Here is a 16,992-nt window from a genome sequence, read left to right as displayed (position 1 = left end):
GGGAGCCCTGGGCCACATCAGGGTGAAGAAAATCCAATTCTAGCTGAAGTTGCATTTCTGGACTGTGTCAAAGACAAGAAGAGACAGACTAGGAGCAGATATGGCATGTGCAAGCAAGTGATGGAGGTGCTCAGAGACATGATGCCTATGTATCCCACTGCCTACGTAAGTCTGCACTTGGATATGGTCTCCAAAACATCTTAGACCTAACATATCTAAAACTGAACTTGTGAGCATCCTTCCAAAAGCAGGTTCTTTCCCAGGAACTGTCTCTGGAATTCCCACCTTGGAGTCATCCTAGTCACCTTCCTCTCTTTTACCTCATCTCCAAATCTATTTCATCAATGAGCCCTGACATTCTTTACTTCCTGTTTTTCAAAGTTGTTCACTTCTCCATCTCTGCCACCACTGTCCTTCTCTAAGCTATCATCAGGGCAGCCATATACAGTTGTGAAGATTACTAATATGCATTTAAGGTTCCTCTGTGTCTTTGATGGTTTAGACTTCATTTATTTTTATTGTTGAATAATATTCCATCATATGGATTTACCACAGTTTTGTTTATTCATTCACTTGTTGAAGGACATTTTGGATAATTTCAGTTATTGGTGATTATGAATAAACCTGCTATAAACATTTACATGGCAAGTTTTTGTGTGGCCACAAGTTTTCAAATCAATTGAGTAGATATCTGGGAGTACAATTGCTGGATCGTATGGTAAGAATATACTTAGTTTTGTAAGAAACACATTTTCACCAGGAATGAATGAGAGTTCCTATTGCTCTGCATCCTCATCGGCATTTGGTTTTGTCAGTTTTTTGGATTTGGGCCATTCTAATAGGTGTATAGTGGTATCTCATTACTGGTTTAATATGCAATTGCCTAGTAACAAATGATGTTGAGCACCTTTACGTATGCTTACTTTCTACCTGTATATCTTCTTTGGTGAATTGTCTGTTCAAATCTTTTTACCATTTTAAAAATAAACTTTATTTTAAGTTCAGAGGTACATGCACAGTTTGTTATATAGGTAAATTGCATGTCATGGGGGCTTGGTGTACAGATTATTTCATCCCCCAGGTAATAAGCATAGTACTTAATGGGTAGTTTTTTGATCTTCACCCTCCTCCCACACTCCAGTAGGCCCCAGTGTCTGTTGTTCATTGTGTGTGCATTCATTGTGTGCATGTGTACTCAGTGTTTAGCTCCCACTTATAAGTGAGAACATGCAGTATTTGGTTTTCCGTTCCTGCATTAGTTCGCTTAGCATAATGAACTCCACTTCCCTCTATGTTCCTGCAAAGGACATGATCTTGTTACTTTCTTATGGCTGCATTGTATTCCAAATTGTGTATATAGCATATTTTCTTTTTCTTTTTGAGACCGCATCTTGCTCTGTTGCCCAGGCTGGAGTGCAGTGGCATGATCTTGGCTCACTGGAACCTTCCCCTCCTGGGTTCAAGTGATTCTCATGCCTCAGCCTCCTGAGCAGCTGGGACTATAGGTGTGCACCACCACACTCAGCTAATTTTTGTATTTTTAGTACAGATGGGGTTTTGCCATGTTGACCAGGGTGGTCTCGAATTCCTGACGTCAATCTCCCAAAGTGCTGGGATTACAGGGATGATACAGGTGTCCAGACCTGTATTTTCTTTATCTAGCCTACCATTGATGGGCATTTAGGTTGATTTCATGTCTTTGCTATTGTGAATAGTGCTGCAGTGAACATACGCGTGCATGTGTCTTTATGTAGAATGATTTATATTCCTTTGGGATATACTCAATAATGGGATTGCTGGGTCAAATGGTAATTCTAAGTTCTTTGAGAAATTGCCAAACTGCTTTCCACAATGGCTGAACTAATATACACTCCCACCAGCAATGTATGAGCCTTCCCTTTTCTCTGCAACCTTGCCACCATCTGTTACTTTTTGACTTTTATAGCCATTCTGACTGGTGTAAGATGATATCTCATTGTGGTTTTGATTTGCATTTCTCTAGCGATTAGTGATGATGAGCATTTTTTCGTATGTTTGTTGGCTGCATGTACGTCTTCTTTTGAAAATTGTCTGTGCAGGTCCTTTGCCCACTTTTTAATGGGGTTGTTTGTATTTTGCTTGTTAATTTGTTTAAGTGCCTTATAGATTCTGGATGTTGGTCCTTTGTCAGATGCATAGTTTGCAAATATTTTCTTTTATTCTGTGTGTCGTCTCTTTATTCTGTTGATAGTTTCTTTTGCTGTGTAAGAGATCTTTAGTTTAACTAGTTCCCACTGTCAATTTTTGTTTTTGTTACAATTGCTTTTGGTGTCTTCATCATGAAATCTTTGCCAGAGCCTATGTCCAGAATGGTATTTCCTGGGTTTTCTTCTAGGGCTTTTATAGTTTTAGGTTTTACATTTAAGTCTTTAATCTATCTTGAGTTGATTTTTGTATATATTATATGGAAGGGGTCCAGTTTCAGTCTTCTGCATATGGCTAGCCAGTTATCCCAGCACCATTTATTGAATAGGGAATCCTTTTCCCATTGCATGTTTTTGTCAACTTTGTTGAAGATCAGATGTTGGTAGGTGTGTGGCTTTGTTTCTGGGCTCTCTATTCTGTTCCATTGGTTGATGTGTCTATTTTTTACACTAATACCATGCTATCTTTATTACTGGAGCTATGTAGTAAGTTTTGAAGTTGGATAGTAGTCATGTTTTAATTTTATTCTTTTTTCAGTACTGTTCTGGCTATTGTAGTGGATAGAGTTGTGTCTTCCAAAAAAGATACGTTCAATTCCTAACCTCCTTATTTAACCTTATTTGGAATCTAACCTTATTTGGAAATAGGGTATTTTCAGATCTAATCAAGTTAAGATTAAATCATACTGGGTTATGATGGTCCCTAATCCAATAACTAGAGTCCTTATAAGAGAGAGAATTTTGGACATAGGCACACAGAGAGCACCACATTAAGACAAGGGTGGAGATTGGAGTAATGCGTCTACAAGCCAAGGAACACCAAGGATTTCACAGAGTCACCAAAAGCTGGAGAGAGGCAAGGAAGGATTCTTCCCTGAAGCCTTCAGAGAGAGCATGGCCTTGCTAATACCTTGATTTTGGACTTCTAGCCTCCAGAACTGTTAAGAGAATAATCTGTTATTTTAAGCCACCCTGTTTGTGGTAATTTCTTACAGCAGTCCTAGGGAGCTAACATAGCTATTAGGGGTCTTTTGCCTTTTCATATAGACATTAGAATTAATTTGTCAGTATTTACATAATAGCTTGCTGGGATTTTGATTGGAAGTGCATTGAATCTATAGGTCAAGTGCAGAATTGTCATCTTAACAATATTGAGTGTTCCAGTCCACCACCGTGGAATACTTATTCATTTCTTTAGATCTTCTTTGGCTTCTTTCATTAGAGTTTTGTTGTTTTCTGCATATGGATTCTAAATTTGTTAGATTTATACCCATTTTATTTTCTTTCGGTGCTATTACAAATGGCATTGTGTTTTTAATTTCTAATTCCAATGTTTATTGCTGGTATATTGAAAAGCAATTGACTTGTGTGTTAACCTTGAATCTTGCAACCCTACTATAAATTACTTGTTATTTCCAGGAGTTGTTGATTCTTTGGGATTTTCTACATAAACAATTACAGCATTTGTGAACAAAGACAGTTTTATTTCTTCCTTCTCACTATGTATACCTTTTATTTCCTTTTCTTGTCTTATTGCACTAGGTAGGACTCCTAGTATGATACTAAATAGGAGTGGTGAGAAGGGATATCCCTTTCACTGGCATCACTCTAGTGAGCCCATGCCACCATTATTATCTCTCATCTGGCCTATTGTAATAGCCTACTTACTGGTCTTCCTACTTTAGTTTTTGTTCCTGTAAAGTGTATTGTCTGTACAATAGCCAGAATTAGATCTTAAGAGTATAGACCAAATCATGTCACTTCCCAGATTAAGGCCACTCCAATGGATTGCAGTTGTGCTTATGATGCAATTTAACTTCTCAGCCTAACCTACAATACCTTATATAACTTGGCCCCTGCATGCCTGGGTAACATCATCTTTTATGATTCTTCCTCTTAACCTCTACTATTAAGTACTATTGGCCTTCTTTTTGTCCTTCAAGTACATTTCCCTTTGGGCCTTGGCACCCACTGTTCCTTCTGCCAAAAATGCTCTTTGTATTATTGATATTTGTAGCACGAGTTTTTTCTGGTTATTCAGATCTGAGCTGAAGCATGACTTTCTCACAGTGGCTTCCTCAATATAATGTTACATTTAGCCATTCTTGATCATGCTAATGTATCTTAATTTTTTGTGTAACCTTTACTGCTACCTGACATTGTCTTCTTTACTTTAAAAAAAAAAATCTGCTCCTCCTTCCCTGCGCGTAGGCCTTCCAGCCACTGGCAATCAGGTCCTTGAGAGGAGGACCCTTCCTCTTGGGTTTATCACCATGTCTCCTGTGTCTGGAGCAGCACTGGGCATGGGGTGGGTGCTGACTGGCATCTTTCTATATCTCTATTCTTCCCTTGAATCAAATGCCCTTGTTGTCTCTACTCTTCAGTCTCCTTGTTTCAATTTTCTAGACTCCACACTTTTTCCTGATCTAGAGCCTTTGGATATGCTGTTCTCTCTGCCCAGAATTTCCCACATTCTCCCTCACCATTTTGCTTCAAAACCTTCTGTTCTTTCTTTAATGCCCGGTTGAATTGTCAGTTTTCTGGAGAAACCTTCCCCAGTTTATATTATCATCTCATTCATGATTATTTTCATAGTTTTAATTTTGTATCTACTTGTATGATTATGAGATGGTCTGTCTTCCTTATTATTTTGACAGCCTAAAAGGCAGGGCCTGGGCCTGCTTGGACTCCTCCTTTGTCTACTCTCCCCCAGGACTCTGCCTGGTCCTTGACAAGTGCCCATGGTGCTCAGGAAATGATTGCTGAAGAAACAAATTCACTAAAGAAGAAATACCAGATTCTATTGGTTCTAAGATGCATACTTTCTCAAACTAAACATTTCTGAAGTAAGGATGCATCTTGCAATTGAGGCATGTTAGAGTCGATGAAAAACAGTATAAATGGTTAATAAATATGTTAAAATATTCTGTTTCACTAGTAAAATAAATGCAAATTAAAACAACAGTAGGGGCCAGGCGCAGTGGCTCAAGTCTGTAATCCTAGCACTTTGGGAGGCCCAGGTGGGCGGATTCCCTGAGCTCAGGAGTTCGAGACCAGCCTGGGCAACATGGTGAAACCCCGTCTCTACTAAAATACGAAAAATTAGCTGGGCATGGTGGTGTGCACCTGTAGTCCCAGCTACTCAGGAGGTTGAGGCAGGAGAATTGCTTGAACCTGGGAGGCGGAGGTTGCAATGAGCTGAGATCGTGCCACTGCACTCCAGCCTGGGCAACAGAGTGAGACTCTGTCTCCAAAAAACAAACAAACAAACAAAAACCCAACAACAGTAGGATGCTATATTTTCAGGTACCAAACTGGCAATTATTTTTTGCAAGGATTTTTATAAACAATAATAATATTGGTAAAGATGTGAAAAAATAGGTACTTTTACATGATACAGGTAAGAATTTATATTGGGACAATCTTTCTGGGGAGTAATTTGGCAATATATATCAAAGCCTTAAAAATACGAATCTACTGTGATTTTCAATTTCTAAAAATTGTTCTAAGGAAGTAATCAGGGGTGTTTACAAACATTTCTGTGAATAATTCTCATTAGGTAGCATCTTACAATAGTGAAAAATTGACTAATGATAATCTGTAAATGGAATAAAATCTGGTCTTAAATATGTATGCTCTCAAAGAATATTTAAGGATATGGAAAATTGTTCACATTATGTTTTTGATAGATTTTAAGTTCCATGAGAGCAGAAATGATTGATTGTATTATGTTTGATATATATCCAGTATCTAGCACATCCACAGTAGGTGTAAGATGATCCCAATTTTAATTTTAAAAAGGTGTATATGTGTGTGTGTGTTTGTGTTATATGGTACACACAAAAGATTAGAAGTCATATAGCAATATCTTAAAAATTATCTTTGATGCAATTGTAGGTTTTTAAATTTCTTAATTATAGTTTTCTATTTTTTCTAAGTTTTCTATAATACACATATATTAGCTTTATAATGAGAAAAATTATGTTTGTCTTCTCAGACTCTACATTGGTGCTAAGTCAGTGAATATGAGCATGTGGTAGGGTAGGAGGAAGGGTTTATGAATAAGGGTTTCTTAAGGCAAAGGAGATTGTTGAATTGAGTATTAAATGCAGTGATGGACATCATCCGTTTCAACCTGAGCCCTTGTCAGGAATCTGGAAGCAAAGTTCTCCTGGATGTGCAGAAGCCTCACCCTGGGCAGGAGCCCATCCCTGCACTGTTTGTCCAGGCATCCTTGTTTGTCTGCTCCAAGCAGCTCCTCCTGACTCTGAGGCTCCCTGTCTCTTGCTTCTTCCTCTGAGTTCTCATTCCCACCCCAGGCCCCATTGCTTGAACGGCCACTTTGCACAAATGTCTTGGACTCTGGCTCTCAGCATTCTGTCTCCCTTGTCTGTGTTTTAGTTTTTGCTTTTTGACTTGAAGCACCATAGCTCCAGCCTCCCTACAAAGCTGAGGGTTGTGGAATGTGATCCATGGAAAAACAGGCAGAAAGAAAGAAGGAGAATAGTCAAGGCTGAGATGACTTCAACATGAGCAAAGGAACAGATGAGGAGCAAAGAATATATTTATGTCAAACATATTAAATGCCATAATTTTAACAAATGAACAAATGTAGACATTTAGATGCTGGAACATATGGAAAAGGAAATTCTAAAAATGCAGCTTTGCAGCACCATGTATTTAATTGGGTCTTTAAGTTAAAAAATTCTGTTTTCATGTGTGTATAAGGTATAACTACACACACACACACACACACACACACACACACACACACACACACTGTATGCCTCCTTATTTTGTTCTTTTAGGATTTTCTTTCTGTTAAAGCCAGCAGTTCAAGATAGTTGCGACAGAGGGCAGAATGGTGTAAGAAATTTAAATATCTTTTTCTTCTTATCTGAAAGTCACCCCAAAATACAAATTAGAGCAATGCATGGATTGAGCTATAAATACTCTTTTTTGACTAGTTTTCAACATTTACATACAAAGATTATTAGTTATTTTTCATGTCATAGTATAAACTGTTTGGCATTATATGTAAATCTTAATACAAGCAAAGTGCTGAACCCTTGAGAGAGAACCTGAACTATGGCTAATGCATTTAACTTCTATATCAATATTAAGATTAAGCAATGGGTACTCTTTGTTCTTTTCCAAATATGCTGTGGGATTATTTACTTTTCTTTCCATTCTAGTGCTGCAATGCAGGCTTATTGAACTTACTGTCCCTGACAAATGTCGATTAATGTTCTTTATTGGGAGTTTTTTGAAATTTATGGGCAAGACTAATGAAGCTGAAGAGTTGTTCTTGAGTGTTGAGGACATGTTAGTACAGGTAAACTGAGAGTATATTTTAAATCCTTCAAACTTTATTCCTTTTGTGTTAGATATTTTCAGATATTATTTACCTTTGTTCATGTAAAAGTAATTTAATGCAATAGAGGAATCCATTTAGTTCACCAATGAGGAAGCTATGATTTTAACCCATGCCCCAATTGCACATTAATGACAACAAACAATAAGTAGATAGGAATCATTATAGAATGAATGAGTACTGATAGGTGACACTTTGGAAAAAAAAAAGAAATGTTCATGAAGCAAAAATGGAAATACAGTGGTAGATTGAAATGCATTGATAAAAGACTAGCCAAAGACTTGGTTATAAGTTTCATAAAGATGTTGGGAGGCCAGGCACGGTGGCTCACACTTGTAATCCCAGCATTTTGGGGGGCCACGGCAGGCGGATCATGAGGTCAAGAGATTGAGACCATCCTGGCCAACATGGTGAAACCCCATCTCTACTAAAAATACAAAAATTAGCTGGGCATGGTGGCACGCGCCTGTAGTCCCAGTTACTCGGGAGGCTGAAGCAAGGAGAATCGCTTGAACCTGAACCTGGGAGGCGGATGTTGCAGTGAGCCGAGATCGCTCCACTGCACTCCAGCCTGGCGACAGAGCAAGACTCCATCTGGAAGAAAAAAAAGAGATACTGGGGAAGGTTGATTGATGTCTTGGCCCTATATTGATTTGCTTTTTCTGAAATATGAACTTTTGGCTTTGTTGACTACAATGAAAGCATCACTCATAACATAACTCATAACATAACATAACTCATAACAACTATATGCTTATGATGACATTTAACTACTATTTTATTTAATGTAAGTTTATTTTTGGGGGGGACAGGGTCTTGCTCTGTCATCCAGGCTGGAGTACAGTGGTGTGATCATGGCTCACTGCAGTCTCAACCTTCCCGGCTTAATCAATCATCCCACCTCAGTCTCCCAAGTAGCTGGGACCACAGGGGTGCCCTACCACGCCTGGCTGGTTTTTCAATTTTTTTTGTAGAGACAGGATTTTGCTACGTTGCTTAGGCTGGTCTCAAACTTCTGAACTCAAGCGATCCTCCCATCTTGGCCTTCCAAAGATTATAGGTGTGAGTCACCTATAGATGCTAGGATTATAGGTGTGAGTCACCACTCCTGGCCTAACTGCTATTTTTTTTTTTTAAGTATTAACTTTCACTGATTTTAGTAGAATTTGTGGGTTTACGGTAGTCTAACTCAAGACAAAGCTGTTTTTATTTTAAAACAAAGACCTTTAAACTTTCATAAAACACTGCCCTCGTCGCCATCAACATACGTCTTTCTAGAAGGAGTTCTAGTAAAGATACTTAAAAGACTCAGCAATGAAAGTCCTTTTATGGCAGAGACCATGTTTGTTTACCAATTTTTGTTCCTCCATGGGATATTATAGCCTGTGGGTGCTTAATAACTGTCAGAAGTGTATCTATAAATCAATTAGAACTGGCAGGTTCCTCCATGCCCTTAGAAGGTGGCATGCAATTGTGTAAAGCATGGGCTGTTTTCAGACTGACCCAGATTTCAATCCTAGTTTTGCCACTTTCTGCTTGTGTGATCTTGGTAGGAATTTTAACCTGCACTCTGGTGAGTTCTCATTTTTGAGGATTCTAATATCTATCTCAAGGGACTGTTAACACGGTCAAGTAAGAAGGTGCATAAAGCACTTCACATAATGTCTGGCACACAGTAAGATCTTAAATATGGTAGCTATTTTGTTATTACTGTCTTTGTGTAATGAAGCAAGTGAGGCCTAGGTGAGAAATATAAGGGAGTTTGATTTAAGCTTTTAAGAGAACTTCCCACTTCAGAGTGCTCCTTCTGGAGGCATCAATCTTATGATTCTATCTTCAAAATATTTTTGCAGCAGTTCTTTGGGACTAGCCACCATGAAGAGTATTAAAAATGTTTTTAGGCTCCGAAGGCACTTCCAAAAGAGGTTTTATGACTATTTTGGGCAATAGCAACTTCTTTGGAATATATGCCTGACATTTTTTTTTTTTTTTTGGTTTCTAACAGGTTATTTTTAATACAAATCAAGTTCGGCATATTTCATTTTTAACATTACTTTGCTTTTCAAGTGGTAACTGAACCACTCTAATGCTGTGTAAATGGAGATCAAAATATTTATAGAGGCTTCATCATACATAACCCAGCTCCAGGGATACAATAGCAAGAATCAAACATGATTTCTCCCCTTAGGCAGGTTACAGTCATTTGGGAGAAATAACTATTAATAAGACATTAGTCCAATGATTATTCAAATCAATATATAATTACAAACTGTCTTAAGAGCTAGTAAAGAATATTAATGCTATGTAAATACAGTCATACATCACTTAACAACAGAAATGTGTTCTGAGAAATGCATTGTTATGTACCTGACGTTCTTTTTGGGTGGTCGTCACTCGTTGTAGCAAACTAACATTCTTGAGGGGAAAGATCTTGTTATTTGTGATATATGCATTCTGTACTGTACTGCTTTTATAATTTCTTCAGATAAGGTCATTTAAAAATTTAATCCAGCGGTTTTCAACTAGGGGACAATTTTGGTCCCCAGGGAACATTTGGCAAGGCTGGAGACATTTTTGGATGTCATAGCTTGGGGGAGAGTTGCTACTGGCATCCAGTAGGTAGGCCAGAGGTGCTGCTGAACATCCCATAGAGCATAGTTCCTCACAGCTCAGGGTTATCCTGCCCAAAATGCCAGTGGTGCCCAGGTTGAGAAACCCTGATTTAGGTGATATGTTTATTAAAAATTGATCTCTGGGGCTGGGTGTGGTGGCTCATGCCTGTAATCCCAGCACTTAGGGAGGCTGAGGTAGATGGATCACTTGAGGTCAGGAGTTCAAGACCAGCCTGGCTAACATGGTGAAACCCCATCTCTACTAAAAGTATAAAAATTAACTGAGCATGGTAGTGCTTTGGGTCATTGAATTCCACTAAAAATAATTTACTACCCCACCTAAAATTATCTTTACTTCCCCATCTCCCTTCTCCTAAGAGGCAGGGTATAAAAACGTCTGTATTCTATAATTCCCCACTATGCGTGCTAACAAATGTGTATGCCATTTCTCCTATTAATCTGCCCTTTGTCAGTTGATTTTTTCAGTGAAACTTCAGAGGGTAAAGGATAAGTTTTTCCTTGGCCCCTACATCCTGAAATAACTATGCTAGACCAGTGAGGGGAATTTAAATTCAAGTCTCTGTGCACAAATGTGTCAAACATAAAGTTAGTTGCTCTCTGGTCACATTTGAATTCAAGCAACGTTCACAGCTGTTCATTTGAATTCTGGATAACACCTCCTCTGAAATCTTTAACACGTGCAAGACATTGTCACGTTATTCTTTAAAATTTTTTATTTCCACTGGGCACGGTGGCTCATGCCTGTAATCCCAGCACTTTGGGAGGCCAAGGCGGGCAGATCACTTGAGGTCAGGAGTTTGATACCAGCCTGGCCAACCACAGTGAAACCCTGTCTCTACTAAAAATACAAACATTAACTGGGTTTGCAATGCCTCCCAATACATCTTTCACCATAACCATTATCTTATATATATATTTAGAATTTCCTAAGAAATGATGTAAAGCATACAGTCTTTTTCAATGTCATTATGAATAAGCCTTTGTTGGGTAGGTATCTGGTATCTGTATGTATCCTAATGCTGTGTTTTCTCAGGGGTGGTTTCCTTTTCATTTTGTACAGAGCCAGTCCATGACAGACATGCTTCTCAAAGTACAGAATGCTATTGGAGAACTGTATCTTGAAACTGGAATGACTCAGTAAGGGTTCCAGTATTTCCAGAAAGCATGGTCAAGCCTGCTGTGTCTTTCACTCAGTGACTTAGAAGACAGCCGGGACTTGGTGAAGCAGAAAGGTATGGTGGACACATGCAGAGGGAACAGCCTCTCGTGTGTCACAGAGTCAATCTCCTCCTGGACTATTCCTACCTGTGAGAAAAAGGAAATGGATGTGTGTGTTTTGTTTACTTGGTGTTTTTGTCTTGTTTTGTTTAGTTTTTGAGACAGAGTCTCGCTCTGTCACCCAGGCTGGAGCGCAGTGGTGCGATCTTGACTCACGGCAACCTCCGCCTTCTGGGTTCAAGAGATTCTCCTGCCTCAGCCTCCCAAGTAGCTGGGATTACCGGCGCCCACCACTATGCCTGGCTAATTTTTGTATTTTTAGTATAGATGGGGTTTCGCCATGTTGGCCAGGCTGGTTTCGAACTCCTGTCCTCAGGTGATCTGCCTGCCTCGGCCTCCCAAAGTGCTGGGATTACAGGCATGAGTCATGGTGCCCAGTCTACTTGGTGTTTTTGGAGGGCTGGTGGGTATGTGAGGATTGAACATAAAGTGTTCCTGATTCTGATGGACCACCTATTAGAGTGTCATTGTCTGTTAGGGTGAGCTTCAGAGAAGGAAGCTTCAAGCAGTAAGGTGAGGGCATCATGGTTCAACTCTGAAACCAGCTTTTCTGGGTTTAAACCCCTTTTCTTCACTTATTAGCTCTCTGTGCCTTTAGAGACATTACTTAAACTTTCTGGGTCACAGTTTTTATATTTATAAGGTAGGGATAAAAATAGCATCCACATTACATATTGTGAGACTAAAAGCGTTAGGAGGCTGGAAAGCACAGAGAATGGTGCCTGGCACATAAGTAGGTACTAATTGATGAATGGCAGCCAATGTTTTCTTCTCCAGTATTTGATGCCTGAGGCCACTGTGATACCACTGATATAGCAGAGACAAAGAATGTTTAGTGAATTAAGGTATTAAGAAATTTTGACTCACTCATTTACAGTCAGACTAGAAGTCTCTAGACGTGTGTCACACTTACATGGCTGTATGAATTAGCTTTTGTTGCATAAAAAACCATCCCAAAACTCTGTGGCTTAAAACAATGTTTATATTTGCCATGAGCCTGTAGGTCAGCTGGGGGATTCCACTGGTCCAGGGTGGGCTCAACAGATTTGGGCTCGGCCCGGGCAAACATCTGAGGTCAGCTGGCAGGGCTGATGGGGCTGGCTGGTCTAACCTTACTTAGTTGTCTGGTGGTTGTCTGGCTGGGATGACAGTGGTGGCTGGACCATGTGTTCCTCATCCTCCAGGAGGACAGCCTGGTCCTCCTCACTTGGCAGCTCACAGGATTCCAAGAGGGAGAGCAGAAGCCTAGACTTAGGCTCAGAACTGGTACAATGCCTCTTTCCACCACATTCATTTGGCCAAAGCAAGTCACCAGGCTGTGTCCACCTCTTGATAGGAGGAAGTACAGAGTAGCATAGTGTGGCAAAAGGTAGTTGGGTAAAGACTAGTGTAGAGAATTGCAGCTGTTTCTGAAATCTGCCCCATGGCTAGATGATCAAAGGTCGCCTCGGGCAATTCTGCCCCATGGCTAGAAGATCAAAGGTTGCCTTGGGCAAGCTACTTACCCTCTCTAAGGTTCTCATCTGCAAGTTCACTTTGGTAGTGATAGTTATCATTCACTGAGTGCTTACTGTGTGCTTTATGCTGATGATCTCTTTTATCCTCAAAAATACCTCATACAGCATGTATAGCTGAATGTCAGAAAGATTAAATAACTTAAACTACATCAGCTCCTGCAGCTATCAATCTGAAGCTGAGTGTCCAAGCTGGGCTGTCTGACCCCAGAGCATGTCTGGGCAACTCCTTGTTGTACAGAATTTCTTCTAGACATTTATGAAGCTCTAATCCTTGGTATATAGAGTCTAGCTTCCACGTTGTTGTCCTAATGCAGGCAAGCCTGGTCACAGGTATGCTGGGACCTTGGTGGCAATCAGGGCCACTTATGTGGCACAGTGGCAATCAGGACCACTTATGTGGGAGCTGGGCCTGGCCTCCAGAGGCAGCTGAAGAGTCCAAAATGCTGAGTTCCAAGGGGTCAGGCCACCATGGCTTGGTATATATATGTGTTAATTTTCCAAGGAGACCAAATCAGCAGGGGTAGGGGAGCGGGGACCTGGTGAAATGGGATGCCAGGAAGTCATTTGTGGCAGCTTTGATAGGAGCATGCTGTAGTTCTGGTCCCCTGACAAGGGTTAGGTGTGGGCTTATGGCTTCAGCAAGCAGATGAAGAGGTGGGAGTGAGGATTCCACCCTGACCAGCATTCTCGCACTCAAGAGCTGTTTACCGAGTGCCTGCATGCACCAGGTGCTATGCTGAGTCCAGAAAAGTGGTCTAGGCAGGAGCACCAACTCTACCCTCTAAAGGAGGTGCTACAGAAAATATAAGTGAGCCAACCCATGAAATGATTGCAAGCTGTCATAAATGCAAACAAGAAATAGAGCTAGAGCATTGGTGTGTGTGTGTGTTGGTAGGGGGAATATTTGTGAAAGGCAGATCAAGATGCCTTTTTGGGGAGGGGACAGTGAAGCTGAGACCCAGTGGACTATTGGAGCCACATGTGGTGAGAGAGGGGGCAGTCCTGGTAAAGGGAAGAGCATGAGATGGGGGAGGGCTGGGCCTGTCCTAGAAGTGGAAGGAAGCCTCAGTGAGCAAAGAGCAGGAGGCAGCTGGACCCTGATTGTGCAGGGTCTTGGGCTTTGGGCCTTGGGCAGGCGTTTAGATTTTATTCTAAGTGCAAAGGGAAGCCATTGCAGGGACTTAGGGTGGGGATGACACCTCTGATTTCTGTCTTGAGATCACTTTTGCTGCTGCATGGAGAATGGATTACATGTTGGGTAAGAGTGGACACAGAGTGACCAGTTATGTGACTGTCCTGCCCTGGTGTCCAAGTGCAAAGCATGAGGCCTTGGGTGGAGGAAGACAGAGACGCCTACAGTGGGCACTGGGCAATGAATTAGGCACTACTGATGATGGCAAGAGATGCTACTTGATACCTTAATGCTAATCCTTCTTAATGAAGCCTGAATTCCATAGCACAAGGAGTTACATCTGCTCTTCTGTGCTGCCAGCAATGCTCTAATAACACTTTCTCGGACCATTATTCTATGAGTCTGCTAGAGCTACCATAACAATCAGTGGACTGCAGCCTGGGTGGCATAAACAATAGCAACTCATTTCTCAAAGTTCTGGAGGCCAGAAGTCCAAGGTCAAGGTGTCAGCAGGGTTTTTTTGTTTTGTTTTGTTTTGTTTTGTTTTTCTCCTGAGACCTCTCTCTTTGGCTTGCAGATGACTGCCTTCTCCCTGTGTCCTCATATGGTTTTTTCTCAGCATATGTATGTGTGTGTGTGTCCATCCTTATTTCCTTTTCTTCTAAGGGCACCCATCATATTGGATTAGGGCCCACCCTAATGACCTCATTTTAACTTACTTCTTTAAGGACCTTATTTGCAAATACTATCACATTCTGAGATACTAGGGGTTAGGACTTCAACATACAAATTTTGAGGGAACTCAATTCAGCCCAAACAATTATTTTTTTTCTCTTCCCATAACAAAGTGTGGCTTAAAAATCATTTTCTACTCTTTAGGAGTCTGTATTATTGTCAAAATATTTAACTCTCAATAAAGCAACAAAATTACAGGGCCTTTGCAGGGAGTGCATTCCCAAGGCAGTGCATATCTAGGTACAATCCATTATTTATTAACTGGGTTTGTGAGACTCATTCGTGTGCTTCTTGTTATAAGGCTGTATAGTTTTATTGTGTCTTATTGCAGGACTGTACTGGCTGCCTTCTGTAGGGCTCAGTTACCTTGGCTTCATTGTATCCATATTTTCACTCTATTTCTGACCTGTTCATTTGCCAACAAACTCAGAAATAGGTTTCAATCTATTGTCTTGGCTCCTTGGCTCTAAAACTGCTGTGCATACACAAACATGTCGCATGAAAACCAGCCTCCATGCAGTATATGTCAGTAGTGGATTTATTAAGAAAAACCTGCCTATTGCCAGTGATGAAATGATATTAAATGCCATGCCTGTTGACATCTTAATTCTTTTATGGAAAAAAGAAAACCCTTAAGCATCATATTCTTTGCCAATTTATTCCCTGCAGTCAGAGTTTTAAACAACCTGGCAAAGTCAGCATCTGAAGAATACTTAAAAGAAAACCACATTTTGGAATATGCAACTGAAATTTCCAACTTACTGGATAACAATCCCCGTGATCAAGCTACCATGAAATACATCGAAGGTGTTCTAATGTAAACATGTATTAAATTTTTTTTTGTTTTGTTTTCTGTACTAGCTTTCATTCTTTCAATTAAGATATTTAACCTATACCTGTTCATCCATTTCCTAATTGATTTAGTTAAGAAATGCTGATGGTTAACGTTTTTATTCTCTAGCTTAGTGGTTCTCAGCCAGGGGCAATTTTGGGCCCTTCCCCACCTAGGGGACTTTTGGCAATGCCTGCAGACATTTTTATTGTCATGTCTTGGGGGATTATTATTGGCAACTAGTACGTAAGGGCCAGGGATGCTGCTAAACATCACACAATGCACAGGACAGCCCCCCACAACAAAGATTTATACAGCCAAATGTCAGTAGTGCTGAGGGTGAAAATAGTGCTCTAGTTTTTAAATTTTTTTTAAGAGTCAGGGATCTTGCTCTGTCGCCCAGGCTTGTGTGCAGTGGTGCAATCATAGCTCACTGAACGGGGCTCAAGCGATCCTCTTGCCTTAGCCTCCCAAGTAACTGGGACTACAGGTATGCATTACCATGCCTGGCTTATTTATTTATTTATTATTTTTTTAGAGATGGGGTCTTGCTATGTTGCCCAGGCTGATCTTGAACTCCTGGCCTCAAGCAATCCTCCTGCATCAGCCTGCCAAGTAACTGGGATTACAGGCAACAGCCACCACACCCAGCTCTCTAGTTTCTTTATAAAGATGTACAAATTTCTTATAAATCACTTTGAAGTTCTTGCCTCGCTGCTATTATAAATTGCTCTTTTTTATATTTTCCAGGACAGATTTTTTATATAAAATCCAATATGTTTATGAGAATTATGTTTGATTGCACAATGAATGTAACCAACACGCCCAGTAAAAAACGCACATGTGTTTTTATTTTCAGGTTAGTTGCTGGAAATACCTCTCTTGCAACAATGAAACTTCAAGAGTGCTTAAATATCAGGAAAAGCTTGTTTGGCAAGAAAAACATGCTGGTTGGAGAAGTTATGGAATTTTTAGCGGATTTGCTATTTTTTCCCCAGAGAGATAGTAAAAAGTAAGTTTTTCTGAAATGTTTCAAGAAGTGTGTCTTCCTATCTCCCTGCCATAAGTGTCCCTACCAGTGGCAGGGAGGTCTGGGGTTACCCATCAGGGGTAACTCTTGTAATACTTCTTTGGCTCCAGCCCTGCTCAGAAGCCTGGGGATTCACCCCACCATAATGTATTCAAAAGGAGCTCTTGGGCTGGGCATGGTGGCTCACACCTGTTAATCCCAGCACTTTGTGAGGCTGAGGCAGGCAGATCACTTGAGGTCAGGAGTTTGAGACCAGCCTGGCCAACATGGTGAAATCC

The 16,992-nt window shown here is 40.5% G+C and overlaps 1 protein-coding gene across 1 annotated transcript in view; it reads left to right on the top strand.

The window, feature by feature from the left end:
* LOC129010213 (putative tetratricopeptide repeat protein 41) overlaps positions 1 to 16,992 on the top strand; it is a 72,271-nt gene that overhangs the window by 37,986 nt on the left and 17,293 nt on the right. Inside the window, 4 exon segments of the mRNA XM_054444168.1 lie at positions 7,379 to 7,518; positions 11,251 to 11,422; positions 15,522 to 15,669; positions 16,544 to 16,696. Of these exon segments, the coding sequence (XP_054300143.1) occupies positions 7,379 to 7,518; positions 11,251 to 11,422; positions 15,522 to 15,669; positions 16,544 to 16,696 (613 nt within the window).

Source organism: Pongo pygmaeus, chromosome 10, assembly GCF_028885625.2.
Source record: "Pongo pygmaeus isolate AG05252 chromosome 10, NHGRI_mPonPyg2-v2.0_pri, whole genome shotgun sequence".
NCBI lineage: Eukaryota > Metazoa > Chordata > Mammalia > Primates > Hominidae > Pongo > Pongo pygmaeus.
This window is presented reverse-complemented; position numbering and strand designations above follow the sequence as displayed.